Below are 15,184 nucleotides of genomic sequence, written 5' to 3'. Positions count from 1 at the left end.
GTGGGCGTGAATGGGTTATTTTTGGGTTTGCAGGCTGTGAAGATCGGTGTGCCACAGGGAATAGTGCTGTGGCCTCGATTATTTCCAAACTACATAAAAACTTGGATGAAGAAACCAAATCTATGCTAAATGTGCCAATGAAACAAAGAAAGGAAAGTGAAGGGAATCTAAGGAGCCTGCAAACGTTTAAGTGAGCAGGCAAAACATTAGCAGATGAAGCATAATGTGGAAAATTGTGAACTTGTCCATTTTACTTATTATCACATGTATCTTGTTACAAGAAAAATTGTATAGTGACGCCACTCTCTGGCACCATCTTAAAACACAGGAAAATAAACAAAAACATGGAACAAAAAGGCATAAAAATTAAGAAACAAAGAAAAAGTGTCCAACTTTACAGTCCTTCTTGTTAAGTGCTCTGTCATGGGCCATGGGCCTGGTGGCCAGGCACAATTCTCCTTTGCCACGCTGCCACCACTGAAATGAAAGTCGTCACTCTCCAGTGCCATCTTGCCTCCAATGAAACTCTCACCGCTCTGAGTCCTTGATGGACCTCCTCAGTGCAGAAGCCACCAATGCTGCCCAGTTCTGCACTGGCCCAAACTCGACTCCGCCACCACCATGAGTCTGCTTCAGGCCAGCCTTGCCAATGTAGCCACTGCTGATGCTGCCTGGTCTCATACTGAGCCCAAACCCACCTCAGACACTGCCTCCTTGAATCTACGCTGGATGCAAACGTCATCAGGATCACAAACTTGCCTCAGCCGTAGCAGATATGAGTCAATGCCAGGACTGCCCTGACAATGCAGAAGCTGCCAGGAACTCAAACCCGACTCCGATGTCGCTGCTATGAGTTTGTGCTGCTGGGCCTACCCACCATTGCTGATGCCCAAGCTCTTCACCAAAAGGTAAAACTAAATAAGAGAGAAAAAAAAAACAAGAGAAGGGAGGAGAAATAACAGCAAAGAAACAAAAAGAAAAGTGGACTAAGTGGACGAGCCCTTGGGCTCAGAAGCCCTACTCCTCCACCATCTTACCAAAAGATTTGGCAGGAAAAATAGAAAATCAGCATATTATTTAAATGGAGACAGATTGCAGAGCTCTGACGTACAAAGGAATCTGGGTGTCCAGGTACATGAATCACAAAAAATTATGTGCTGTTTTGATACAATTCCAAAGAAACAAAATGGTCTGTGAACTTTAGTAGACGGTTAGTTCCTAGATGGTCTTTACCCCTTTCATGAAGCCTTGAAGGGGTGGCACGGTGGCTCAGTGGTTAGCACTGCTGCCTCACAGCACCAGGAACCTGGGTTCGATTCCATCCTTGGGTGACTGTCTGTGTAGAGTTTGCACATTCTCCCCATGTCTGTGTGGGTTTCCTCCGGGTGCTCTGGTTTCCTCCCACAGTCTAAAGATGTACAGGTTAGGTGGATTGGCCATGCTAAATTGCCCATAGTGTTCAGGGATGTGTAGATTAGGGGGATGGGTCTGGGTGGGATGCTTTGAGGGGGTGTGAACTTGTTGGGCCAAAGGGCCTGTTTCCACACTGTAGGGATTCTATGATTGTCTCGTATGTGAATGCTCTACCACCTGTTCTTGGTCTAACTCCATTATAAGAGCATATACAAGTAACCTGTGTAAATTCCAAAGTAAGGATTCCATGACAAAAGGATTTTTAAAATTCATTCGCATGTGGGTATTGCTGGCATTTATTGCCCATCCCAACCACATGGAGGCCAGACTAGTCAAGGTTGGCAATTTCTTTCCTTAAGGAGTATTAGTGAATTAGATGGGTCTTTACAACAATTGACCCGGTTTAACGGTCATTAGACTCTTAATTTCAGTTTTTTTTGTTGATTTCAAATTCCACCATTTGCCACGGTAGGATTTAAACTCGGGTCCCCAGGATATAGCTTGGTCTCTAAATTGACAGTCCAGTGATAATAGCACTGGGCCATCGCTTCACTGAAACTGCTAAAAGAAGATTCACTGCCTGAAACTAATGGATGGTAGCTGGTAGATTTCTGTCTTAGAGATAGTAGGAACTGCAGATGCTGGAGAATCTGAGATAACAAGATGTAGAGCTGGATGAACACAAGCAGCAACAGAGGAGCAGGAAGGCTGATGTTTCGGGCCTAGAAATTTCTGTCTTAGCTTCCTAACCAAGAAGCCAAAGTCACAATCAAAGCTGATATTGCTGACAAGGTTTGTGGATAAAGTCAGTAGCAGTTCTGGCATAAATGGCAAAACTTCTAGGTCAGCAGCTTTTGATTTCATTTATATTCATGCACCTCTTTAGAAGTTAATGCATCATCTGCTAGCACACAGTTTCGTTGGAGTTTAATGGATATTTTGAAATGGGTGCAATTCTCAGATAATTAACACTTTACATTCTGTACCTCTTATGCTCCCAAGACGCTTGGAAACTTTTTTGGATTTCAGTGTGGCCTTCCAGTCACTGCATTCACTTTTATAAATCATTCCCTTCTCTTGTGACTTCAGCCACCTATTGCACTGAACTTGCTTAGATCACATTTCTCCTCTGTTTCACATTTTATAATTAAAATCCATCAGGGCATGAAATTGACAAATGCTCGTATATTGCTTTCAATGACTGGTAAATGCAGGTTTGATTCTCTCTGCATGCAAGTACAACAAAGAGGACATACAACAGAGACATAAATTAGTGCTAGATGATACCGATATCAAGGAGGTAAAACAATACTTGTCTAGAGGACATAGCCCTTATCTCTTTATCAGCTCCGCTACAACACAAAAGTGTACAGTCTTTGACAGATTTCACAGCTAGATTTTCTAATGCACTGAATAAGAAACAGGGCTTTGTTGTTTAAAAGTTGGAGAAACCTGAGCAAGCACAAGACAGGTAATAAAGAACTTTCTTTGTGGGGTGGGGGTGGGGGTGGGGGTGGGGAGGCGGCTGGGGGCATTGGGGGCACAGGAGATGGAATTAAAGTCAGCCAGGTGTATTGTTATAGTCATGTAGTGACTAAATATACTCCAACAATAACTTCAGTGTTCTTTTGTTTACATGTAAGGTCTATTTATTCAGTGGTTATTCTTCTTTGATATGCTGCATACCTAACCTGTCAAATTATCCTACAGATCTTCAGTATGTCCTTAATAAATTCTTTAGCCTGCAGAAGATACTTTTAGTATGAACCCTTCACTCCATTCCAATCTGTATCCTTCTGTAACTGTTGAAATTTCCTGAAGGCATTATGAATACCAGGATTGGTAAATTGCTTCCAAATCAGGGTATGTGATGTTCCCATGCATCAGGCGCCCTTGTCTTTCAAGATGATCCAGGTGCTGTGGAAGAAGACTTGGTAAATCGGCCATGCTAAATTGCCCATGTGTTCACGGATGAGTAGATTAGGTGGGTTATAGGGGGATGGGTCTGGGTGGGGTGCTCTGAGGATCAGTGTGGACTTGTTGGGCCAAAGGGCCTGTTTCCACACTGTAGGGATTCTATGGTGATGATGATTGCCGATGGCCCACAGCTGCTGCCACTGTGTGCCAGTGTGAGAGGGAGAGAATGCTTAGGCTATAGATAGCGTGTCAACTAAGCTCTGGATGGTACAGAACTTCTTGAATTGCCTGCCCGTTAAAAACACCACTCCAGATTAGCAGAACATTCCCTTTCACTTTACACTCACCAACAGTATTGCAGGTCTACCTAAAGGAGACAGACTGTAGCTGTTCAAGAAGGCAGCTCACCACCACTTTCTTAAGGACTTATATGGATGGGTAATCGATGTGGACAGCAGAAGTGCCCATGTTCCATGACTGAATAAAAAAAAAGTCCAGTACAATTTTCTCCGTGTTTGGAGAAGGCGACACCTAAGGAGATGAGCAGCTTTTGCTTTACCCCCCATTCAGACTGGCAGATAATGATGCAAGGGTATACGATCTAAACAACAAAAATCTACTCACTGCATAGCCACATCTTGAAATGTAAACACAATTTAATGGAACAATCATTAATATCAATTGTTAACATATACAGATTCTTAACACTTGTGCCCATACAACTCCACCCGGCTTCCCACCTCCATTCTGTTTTGGTGCTCTTGGCACACTTATAAGTGCAATTCCAGTGTTTGCAGGGGGTGTGGAGAGAGCGGCTGTTCATGGGGTTGCCCTGAAGTCTGGAATAACATTTGCAGGAGTCCTTAAGCTGCCAGAGGGGCTCTTGAACATGTGCAGGACTCCGCTCAATCCCTGTGACTATTGGAGCTGCTTGGGTTACCAGCAGAGGGACTTAGAAGCCACTGTCAGACTCTGAAAGCCTGGAGGTGAGGCCCTCAGCATGGTTGGCTGCTGGTCTTCCTCCCTTTCGATGCACACAGGTATCTCAGTGGTCTGCTTAAACTGGCTGTCCAACCTGTCACCACAGTCACCAAGTTGGAGGTCACCGTGTGCTCATCTGCCTGTGTCATGGCAGCACATATTTCTTGAGTAGACTCCTCCGCCTTCTGCATGTGTCTGCTGATAGCCTCTGGAAGCTCCACCCTTTGTTTTCCTACTTCTCTTTGCAACTCCACCCAACAGCAGAAGTTCATAAGCAGCCTGACTTCCCATAGTCCTGCAACTGTCAGGGGCCTCAGCTGTCATAGCCTCTGTTAGCTGTTTGAGCGTTATCTGTAACACTCTCACCAGCTTGTGATCTGGTTGTGACCGCGAACCCACTGGCAAAAGGTCCTCTGTGCTGCGGCAGGATGTGTGGAAATGATGTGAAGTTCCAACTTCTGAGAAATCCTCATTCTCATCCTGAGCGGTGGATTGCAAAGCTCAGTTCCATATGGCTGAACACACTTTGTTGTGTATAAACTTGAATGAGAGAACACAAACACTTAGAGAAAAAGGACCTTCCCGTTTCTTTCTCCCTTCCAAACCCGCAGTGAATCACCATTGGTCCAAAGGCGGATGCATTAGCTTGAAGCCTCCTCGCTCTCTTTGCTCGACTCTAATCACCATCCGCGACTGTTCTCCAGCCAGTCCGAGTGCCTCCCCTCTGCAGGCATTAGCACATGACTGCTCAGGCACTCCACTCCTGATCTTGACCCTCTCCTTTGTGCTGTGGCCCAGTCCTCCCACAGATGCAAGGAAAAAATGAAACTCCACACAATGATCACCTGAACACAATCTGATGCCAAACTGATGATGGCTGCTCCCGAATGTTTTGTCTATACATCCTCTGTGACAGCACTTAAAGAATCACAGAGTCACACAAAAAGGAAGCAGACCTTTTGCTCCACATGATGAACACTCTCAATTAAATATGGCTCCTACTGTTCAGGCGCCATGGAAATGGGTGGAACTTTTCAGCTTCTAATGAGATTCTTTGTTTCGAGTTATGTCTGTGAATTTACTTAGGGCTCAACCAGTAGGCAAGTTGGGTTGAGAAATTGAGAGTCTGTGTCAACTAGGTTATAAACACTTTGCAAGTTGAGAAAGAAAAGCAGACCCGAAATAGAGTAAATGCTAGCCCTAGATCCATGATGCAGCCTGCTGGGAGCTGGTATTCAAAAAAAGACAAAGTCAGTGAGGGAAAAGCAGCCAGAAGATTTGCCTGTATGGAAACTAAATGGAGAAATCGACAGTCATCCTCCCAATAAAAGGCAGTTAATCCAGTTGTAAATGGAGTTCTGGAAGTGATCTTGACTAAGGGTATTTTCTGAGGTTTAAAGCCACTGCCGTGGGGTCTCAGGGAAGACTATGCTTGAACTGTGAAATCCAGAGTTGTGAGATCCCTTAAAGAAATTGGAGGATCAAAAAACGTAGAGAGACTCAGTTATGCTGAGGTTGTTTTCCTTGTAGAAGAGACGGTTGAGAGACAACCAGATTGAGGTATGAGAGGCATAGACATGGTAGATAGGAAGACATTTCTCCCCTTAGTGGATGAATCATTAATGGGACATAGATTTAAGGTAAAGGACAGGAAGATTAGATGTGACTTAAGAAAGAATTTTTTCACCCAGAGAGTAGTGAGTATCTGGAGCTCACTTCTTGGAAGGGTGGTAGAGGCAGGAGCCATCACACATTTCTAGAGTATTTAGATGATCACTTGAAGCGACATAACATACAACACTATTGGCCAAGTGCTGGAGATTGTATTAAAGTAGAAAGGTACTTCCTAACAGTGTTTAGTCATGGTTTCTCCCTATTGCCCTTGCACCAATGTCTCAGGGGAGTCTCCATAGGCACCAGGCAAGTGCAACCCATATCTGTGGACATTGGCAACCACCATGTACCAGCCTCTAAGAACCCTCATGACACATCTCCCATCCACTTACAGGACACGTTTGCACATTGATGCTGCTCCTCGGTTGCACTTTAACTATCATTGTAATGTTGCAGTAAGGACACAGGGGACACTGTGGGACACTTACTCAGGGGACACACATCCTGCTCATGGACTTGACCAAGCTGCATCTTTGGACTCTTCACTTGCTTTCAGTCATCACATCTGGATGTTCACAGCATTTCTCCCTTGTCTTGCCTTGCCATCCCTTTGTGTACTTTCCCCCTCTATTCAGAGATACCAGGCTCAGAATACTGCTGGCTTGCCGAACCATCTAATGCAAATACAAAGCCAGGAAGCCTGTCATAGTTGTCAGCGAGCCTCAGTCACATCAAGGGGTATAGCCTTTGTTCAGGGGCTCCTGGCAGTGTAATTCAAGGGCAGCCTCAGATACTAGTCTTGGGCTTGGACATGAACAGTCAACCACCTTGAGTGGTTGCAGTCAGGATCTCTCCTCATAATAGTTGAATGACAGGTAGTCTACCGCTCATCTTGACTCTTTCTGTCCTTTTGTGGACTATTTTCCTCTTAGAATGAGGGACAAGAGATGAAAGTGGGTTGCACAGCTAATACTTTTGATGCAGGTGGGGAGATGTCCTGAGTGAGTGAGTAGGCAGCACAGAGAGCAGGCAGAGTTTGTAGTGTTGAAGGTCGGTGTGCATGAGAGTGAGTGAGAAAGATAGTGTAGGCACTATTGAGAGTGAGTGAGAGGGAGGTATCATTGGTGTTGGAGTGAAGAAGGACATTGACCTTCTTCCTATGCTGGACATTCCTCTAGATGGCTGAGACTTCTTTATTGTCAAGTGCTTTGGGATATTCTAAAATTGTACTAGATGCTACATGAGTGGAAGTCTTTCTTTCTTAAATTTCCTCACTTTCCATGGGTGGGTCATTTTGGGGCGGCATGGTGGGTCAGTGCTTAGCACTGCTGCCTCACAGTGCCAGGGACCCAAGTTTTATTCTACCCGGGGCAACTACCTTTATGGAGTTTGCACATTCTCCCTGCATCTGCTCGGGTTTCCTCCAGGTCCTCCGGTCTCCTCCCACAGTCCAAAGATGAGCATGTTAGATGGATTGGCCACGCTAAATGGTTCATAGTGTCCAGGGATGTGCTGACTAGTTAGATTAGCCATGAGAAAATGCAAGGTTAAAGGGTTAGGATAGGGTGGTGGGACTGGGTAGGATTCTCCTCAGAGGGTCAGTGTAGACTCGATGGGCCGAATGGCCCGCTTCCACACTGTAGGGGATTCTATGATTCTATGATGGGGAAAAGAATGATGATAAATGAGTGGAAATACGAACATAATGAGAGAAGATGATGACTGAGGAAGACCTTCACTTCCTCTGAAACACTAAATCTTCTTTCTCAAATGATGATACATTCATTACCAGTTACATCTGACAAATATATCAGTTCAAAGAGTTTAGTCGGGGATCCAGATAATGGGAGTAGGGATATGGCATCACATGAATCACCTAGCATGAATTAACCACATGAGTGAGCAGTTGATAAGAATTTCATTGCCCTTCAATAGCACCTCCAGAGATGCCTTCTCTTGGCTTAGCAGACAGTGGTCTGAGAGTTTATGAAAAGAAGGACATTGAATGAGCACTGCATCTATGTACAACTACTGTGATCACCCTCGCAGGATGGATGATATTTGAAAGGGTTTGTACAGTAACATCAGGGGAGCTTATGGCAGCCAGGGTTGACTATGACCTCCTCACACATCTACATGCAGCAACATCTCGGACTAATCTGTGCATCTTCCTGGAAACATTTTCTCCAAAGATGCTAGCAAAGGAGAAGTTTGCCATCATGATCAGGTAAACACCTGAGAGGGCTGATGTCAAACGGGGAACAAACATTTCAGGAGCTGTCATTTCTGAAGCTCATCCACTCATCTGTGTTTCTGGGTTAGTGAGAAGGTGGGTTCAGCAACTGGGACCCTAAACCAGATGGGAAGACATGGAGGTTGGGAAGACATGGAGGTTGGGAGTGGGGGGTGGGGTGGGAGGCGGGGGCTTCGATAGGTGGGTAACCAATTTAAAAAGTGGGCTCAGTGATGTTGGAAGTAGATACTAATGACAATTGGGAGACTCCAAATTGTATTTTACTGACGATACACTCCAAACTCACAACAACAAATGCGATTTGCCTGGCCTATAATTCCGTCTCAATTTCCAGATAGTTCCAGATTTCATAGAAGAACATAGAACATAGAACTGTAGAGCACAGGAACAGGCCCTTCGGCCCACGATGCTGTGCTGAACAAGATGCCAAATTAAACTAATCCCTTTGCCTACTTTTGGTCCATATCCCTCCATTCCTTACATATTCATGTGCTTATCTAAAAGCTCCTTAAATACCCCTATCGTAATGCCTCCACCACCATCCCTGGTAGTGATTTCCAGACACATAGCACTCTGTGTAAAAATGTTGCTCCTCACATCTCCTTTCAGCTTTCCCCCTCTCACCTTAAATGCATGCCTCCTAGTATTAGGCATTTCAACTCTGGGAAAAAAGATTCTGACTGTTAACCCTATCTGTGCATCCCATAATTTTATAGACTTCTATCAAGTCTTCCCTCAGCCTCCGCCGCTCCAGAGAAAAGAACCCGAGTTTTTCTAGCCTCTCCTCATAGCTCACACCCTCTATTCCAGGCAGTATCCTGGCAAACCTCTTCTGCACCCTCTCCAAAGCCTCCACATCCTTCCTGTAATGTGGCGACCAGAATTGAATGCAATATTAGAAGGTTACAGATAAATTGTACAGTTGTAAGGAATGACTTTCAGGTAGCAATACATTTGCAGTGTGAGGGTGTGGTTCAGCATAGTCCTTTCAGAATCTCACTCCTACAACATGATATTCATTAGTTTCCACAGGGCACATCTTTGTATGGACCTGAACTGATTGGATTATGTCTGAAACAACAAAAATGAATTGTGTGAAAAACAGAAATTGTTGAAAGTTGAAGGAGTGTTTCATTGACATTTCTGCACTGTGATGTCACAGTTATGGCATACCAGAACAAACATAGGCTCCGAGCTTGTTTGTGTAGGATTACAGCAGAGCAGTAGTTTAATTGCAAAAGAATTTGAAGATTTCATGATACAAACAGTCCAACATTTCAAATGAAAAGGTAACGCAATTACCAAGGACAAAATGGCTTAGAAATTGGATAGCCTGCTCAGTCAGTGTGAACCCTGGAGCAGAAAATGATCTTCAAGGATTTCAGTCCAGGAAGAAAGTTTGAATTTGTATGGACAGTGAGACAGATAGGTCTTAAAAGAAGGAACAAGCAGGAAAGGGGCCAGATGAGGGTCAAAGCAGCTATCATGAAGGAAAACAATCAAATCAAGGCAGTGGACAGCAGCGGAGCCCATGGCTTTAGCAGATTTTGTTATGCACTTCCTAACTCCTTATTCAGATAAGTCATTATTTTCAACTTAACCTTTATGGTGCTAGCCTGGAGTGCTGGTTAGGCAACACAAAAAGCTGGTTTTCCACAAGTGCCAGGTGCATCATCCATAGGATCCAAAGCAAGTTGGCAAACTGAATCCATAATTGGCTCACAAATAGGAGGCAATGGTTACAGTGGAGGTTTGTGTCTATAATTTTGTTTTTGCATGTGAATAGCGCTATACCACAGGGATTGGTGCTGACACCCTTGCTGTTTGTCACATACTTTAATGAATTGGATGTGAATGCAGGAAGGTGTAATTAGTAAGTTTGGAGATGACATGATCCCTGAAGGTGTCAGCAGTATGGGATGCTTGCCTTCATTAGCTGGGTTGTAGAATACAGGAGCAAGGAAATCTTGTTACAATTTTATACAACAATGGTTCGGCCACAGATGGAAGACTGCATGCAGTTCTGGTTGCCACACTATCTGAATGCAATGCTGCAATGCCATTCCTGATTTAGTCTTCGAAACCGAAGCTGGGCAAGTGAATGAATTAGCAGTGGAATGACCATTTTGGAGATAGTAACATTGTTTAAGTAGGGTACCAGGGATTGGCCAAAACTCTATAGATCAGTCAGCCTGGCTTCAGTGATGAGCAAATTATTGAAATCAATTCTGAGACAGGGTAGATTGCCACGTCATAAGGCACAAATTGTCAGTATGGCAGTTTTAAGGGAAGCCCACATCTTACTAACTTAATTGAATTAAGTAATAAGGTGCACTGTTTAGGATAGTGCACTGCATGTTGTCTACATGGATTTTAGTAAGACACTTGACAAGGTGTTACATGGCAAACTAGTCTGGAAAGTAAAAGCTAATTCAATGCAGGGGACCGTGTTGAGTTGGACTCAAAATTGGCTCAGTAACAGGAAACAAAGTGTAACCGTTGATGAAATGGTAAGAACTGCCGATGCTGGAGTCAGAGATAACACGGTGTGGAGCTGGAGGAACACAGCAGGCCAGGCAGCATCAGAGGAGCAGGAAAGCTGACATTTCGGGTCGGGATCGTTCTTCAGAAAATTTCTGCTTTCCTGATCCGCTGATGCTGCTTGGCCCGCTGTAACCATTGATGGATGTTTTGCAGATGGAAAACAGTTCCATGATGCATTCCACAAGGCTCAGGGTTGGATTCCTTGCTCGTTCTTGCAATTAATGATTTGGACTTAAATGTGGACGGCATGATTGGAAAATCTGCAGATGGCATAAAAAATGGCTGAAAGCGAAAGTACTAAGGATACTGGAAATATGAAATAAAAACAGAAAGTGCTGGAGAAACACAGCAGGTCTAGTAGCATCTGTGGAGAAAAAGTGGAGCTAACATTTGGGTCCAGTGATCCTTCGGAGTTCTGCAGAAGGGTCACTGGACCTGAAATGTTTACTCTGCTCTCTCCCCACAGATGCTGCCAGACCTGCTGTGTATCTCCAGCGATTTCTACTTTTGTCTCAAGAAAAATGGCTGTGTGGTTAATACTAAGGATGGTAGCTGTCAACTCCGTAATAATATCAATGGTTTGGTTGAGTTGGTGGCAAAGTAGCAAATGGGATTCAATCTGGGTAAGCATGCGATTACATTTCAGTAAGGAAAAAAATGCTAGGGAGTACGCAATAAACAGGATTTTGAGAGGGGTAGAAGAAGTGAGATAACTTAGATTGCATGTTCACAGGCCCTTTAGGTGGCAGAACAGATAAATTAAGCCATAAAGAAACAATAAGAAATGGTTTCCTTTCCTGGATTGTTGAATGAAGCATGTAATATAAAACCAGAGATATAAAGCTGAAATTGTACTAGACACTGGTTAGGCCATAGCTGGAATTATGTTCAGTTCTGGTCACCACAGTTACAGCAAGGACTCTGGCGAGATTTACAAGAATGTTGCCAATACTTGAAAATTGTAGCTTTGATGGAAGTTTGGGTGCACGAGTATTATTTTTCTTAGAACACAGGTATCTGAGGGGGTATTTAATTGAGGAGTGCAAAATAATGAAGCGCCTAGATAGAGTAGACCAGAAAGATCTGTTTCCCCTAGCACAGAGGTCATTTACCAGGGAGCACAGATTTAAGGTGATTGGTAGAAGGATTAGAGGGGATATGAGGAAATCCTTTTTCATCCAGAGGGTGGTTGGTGTCTGGAATTTTCTGCTCAGTTTGATGGCAGAGTTAGAAACCATCAACTGATTAAAAAGGCAAATAGATTTGTATCTGAAATTCTGTCACATGCAAAGCAAAGACCAGTTGCTGGAAGGTGGAATTAGAATGAGTGACTAAGTCTTTTTCCCCACTTTTGGCTGGTGCCAACACAATCGACTGAATGGCCTCTTTCTGCCCTGTAACATTTTGATGGTTTCTATGGTTATATTATCATAAAGCTGTAAATCAGGTACCCTTTACCTGTCTCCCTAGTTGTGACAACTGAGGTAATGCTTATATGAAGACTGGACTCTCAGCTGAGCATTACTATTCAAATTCTTCCTTTTCAAATTTTCCGTTGGAGATGAGGGCATCTCCCCTGCTGTTGTTCACGCTCTGCAACTTGGTTTGCACAAAATACTTGGGGAATAGAGTTGATTTTTGGAAAGTGTGTGACTGAATTTCTACATTCTAGAATAAGGGAGACAAAAATCATGGAATTTCAGTAGGTGCTTTGTGTTGGCACCATATGTGATCCTAAAGGGACTGAGTGTGAATCTGATGGCGAGACAACCTGCTGATGCAATCCATGTTGGCAACAGAATGTCAAGTTCTAAAAATTGCATTACTTGATTTCAAAAACTGGACAGACTTAATTCTAAAGTGACTTTCACAACCTCAGAATGTCAGTGAATCACAAAAATCTTTTTCAGATTCTGTCCCTCTTGAGGAGATGGAGCTCCTCACTTTTAATGAGCTAGTTGAATTCCCAGCTGAAAGCATCTCTCCTTTATCTGAACTCCAAGGGTACAATCTTAAACCTAAAGGTGCACTGTTCTAAAATTCTCTGAAATTTGCTCCCGGGAATCGCTTCTTTTGTCATTTTCCCAGCCGAGTTAACCTCCTACAAGACTGTGCACCACCCCACACCCGCGCATTGGCCAGGCTACGTTCTTGAGTCCAAATTCAAACACAATCACAGCTTCCACTGCCAACACTGTTTCTGGGTTTGCGAGCTCAACGTGCCCATCTGTATTAAGCAAGCACCGCTCCTGAGTTTATGTGAACCTGAGCTCTTAGCAGCACTGAGCAGATTCTGCCCCTGGGACAGTCCCAGCTCCTCCAAGCAGCATGGAGTCCACTCTCGCCTCCTTCTGCTCCTGACTAACTGAACATTTGCAGACATTTTCTGGTTTTGTACATTCCTATACATTCCTTCTGCTTGACGTGATATGTCAGCTCAACAAAAATGTACTTTGTGAAAATATCCAATCAATGATCTGACTCACAACAGTCATTGTTCTTTTCTTGCTTTATAGAATTTCCATCTCCAAGATAATTTACTTATAATGTACCCGTGGGAAATTAAATAAAATCCGGGATGATTGTGACTTCAGTTCGCTAATCCAAATATATTAACATTGTCTTAAAACCTCAAACACCAGTCTGACCACAAAACTGAGTGTCTAAGCAAAGCATGAAAACTGAGCTAGCTGAAGTGAACTGGCATACTAGGCTATGGGATAGATCAACAGAAATGATGTGGCAGACATTTGAGGGGATATTTCAGAATAGTCAGCACATGTATATTCCTATTATGAAGCAAAATTCTAAAGGGAGATGCCACCTTCTGTGGTTAAATGGAGAAGTTAGGGAAAATACCAAATTTAAACACAAAGGATATAACTGGGCAAAGGGGAGTCGAGGTCAGGATATAAAGAATGGCAGAAAAATAGTTAATCAAGAAATTAGAGTATGAAAAGAAGTTAGTTAGGACTATCAAAATTGATAGCAAGAGTTTCTACAAGTATTTAAAAAGGACAATGGTAAGGAAAGTGAATTTGAGAGGGTAGAATGGAGATTTAAGGAAACTGAATAAAATGAACAAGTATTTTACTTTTGTATTCACGAAAAAGCATACAAAAACATTTTAGTAATACCTAAAAGTCAGGAGGTGGAAGGGAGAGAGGAACTTAGTGAAAATACAGTCACTATTCTGTTGTGGTTGAGCTCAGAACTAAGAACATTGTTTTATAATTAAGGGTCATCCATTTAAGACAGAGATAAGAATTTATTATCTATCAGAAGATTGTGCGACTTTGAACTTCTCTGCTTCAGAAGGCAGTAGGTGGATGGATCATTGAATATTTAAATATTTTGGTTGATTTGCTTTTACACAGGGAGATCAAAGGTTATGGGGATAGATATGAACGTGGAATTCAAAACACAAACAACTCAACCATCATCTGATTGAAAGGAAAAGGAGACTGGAGGGCGCAAAGGGTCAGTTTCGTTCCTATTTGGTATGTTCATACAACTTGTCACTTGCTTCTGCTTGCATTCAACAAATAGATAGCAGCTGAAAGGGAGGCAATAACGTTCAGAAAGAAAACAGCATGCACGAGAATGTAACCTAAGCTCTCTGTCCCCATTCCTAGACTTAATACACATAAAACAAGCACCGAGAAGTAAGAGTTCCCATTTGCTCCAGAGGTGTGTTGTTACTTGTCTGAACAAGTTAATTAAAAATATCAATCAGCAAATCCTGAATTTGGAGAGTGTACCTCCTTTCATGAACCTCACAACTGGAGAAGTGGATTTAAAATATACAATCAGTCCCATTAACAAGGAGTTTCAAAATCACTTCAACTTGCAGCCAGATCAGAGAAAAGCCTGTAGTCCAATCATAAGCACCTATGAGGAGATACACAGTAAGAAGGAAATAATAACATTGATTTGGGATTAAACATTTTCCATGACTTAAAATAATGAACTATCCCTGAAATAACCGCACAGAGGCCAGTTTCCTGTCACCAAGTCACCCTTCGTTCACTCGTTCACCGGCCAGCCAACTCAGAGTGAGTCCTCAACTAAGGAGATTCTAATCTCCTGGTTATACTGGTCAGCCAAGGTTTTCCTGATTGGCCCAGGTTAACATCCCCAATCAAGAACCTTGTAGTTAACAAGGTCCACGTGATTCTAATCTCTTTTTCTCTAGCAAGTTATTATCTGATTTTAATGAATTTGTTACAAAGGGGGAGGTTGCACCCCTCTGATAATTAAACCAAAACACAAGCCCCCAATCTGTTACGGTGGGAGTAGAGGTTCCCTTCTCATAATTAAATCTGAAATACCCAGAGAAGCTTGCCTCACCTTATTAATGTTATAAAGAGTGGTCAAATGAAAGAAAATCCCTGATATTCACTTTCTAAGTAACAAGTAACAATTTATTTACTAATGTAGATTGGTTTTAATGCAATTGAA

The 15,184-nt window shown here is 43.0% G+C and overlaps 1 protein-coding gene across 1 annotated transcript in view; it reads left to right on the top strand.

The window, feature by feature from the left end:
- The first annotated feature begins 803 nt into the window (after nucleotides 1-803).
- LOC125480948 (copine-3-like) overlaps nucleotides 804-15,184 on the top strand; it is a 46,285-nt gene continuing 31,904 nt past the window's right edge. The window contains exon 1 of the mRNA XM_048596142.1: nucleotides 804-908. Within this exon, the coding sequence (XP_048452099.1) occupies nucleotides 804-908 (105 nt within the window). The remainder of the gene's footprint in view (nucleotides 909-15,184) is intronic.

Source organism: Rhincodon typus, chromosome 4, assembly GCF_021869965.1.
Source record: "Rhincodon typus isolate 14 chromosome 4, sRhiTyp1.1, whole genome shotgun sequence".
Taxonomy (NCBI): domain Eukaryota; kingdom Metazoa; phylum Chordata; class Chondrichthyes; order Orectolobiformes; family Rhincodontidae; genus Rhincodon; species Rhincodon typus.
Note: the sequence above shows the minus strand (reverse complement) of the source record. Positions and strands in the feature narration are given on the sequence as shown.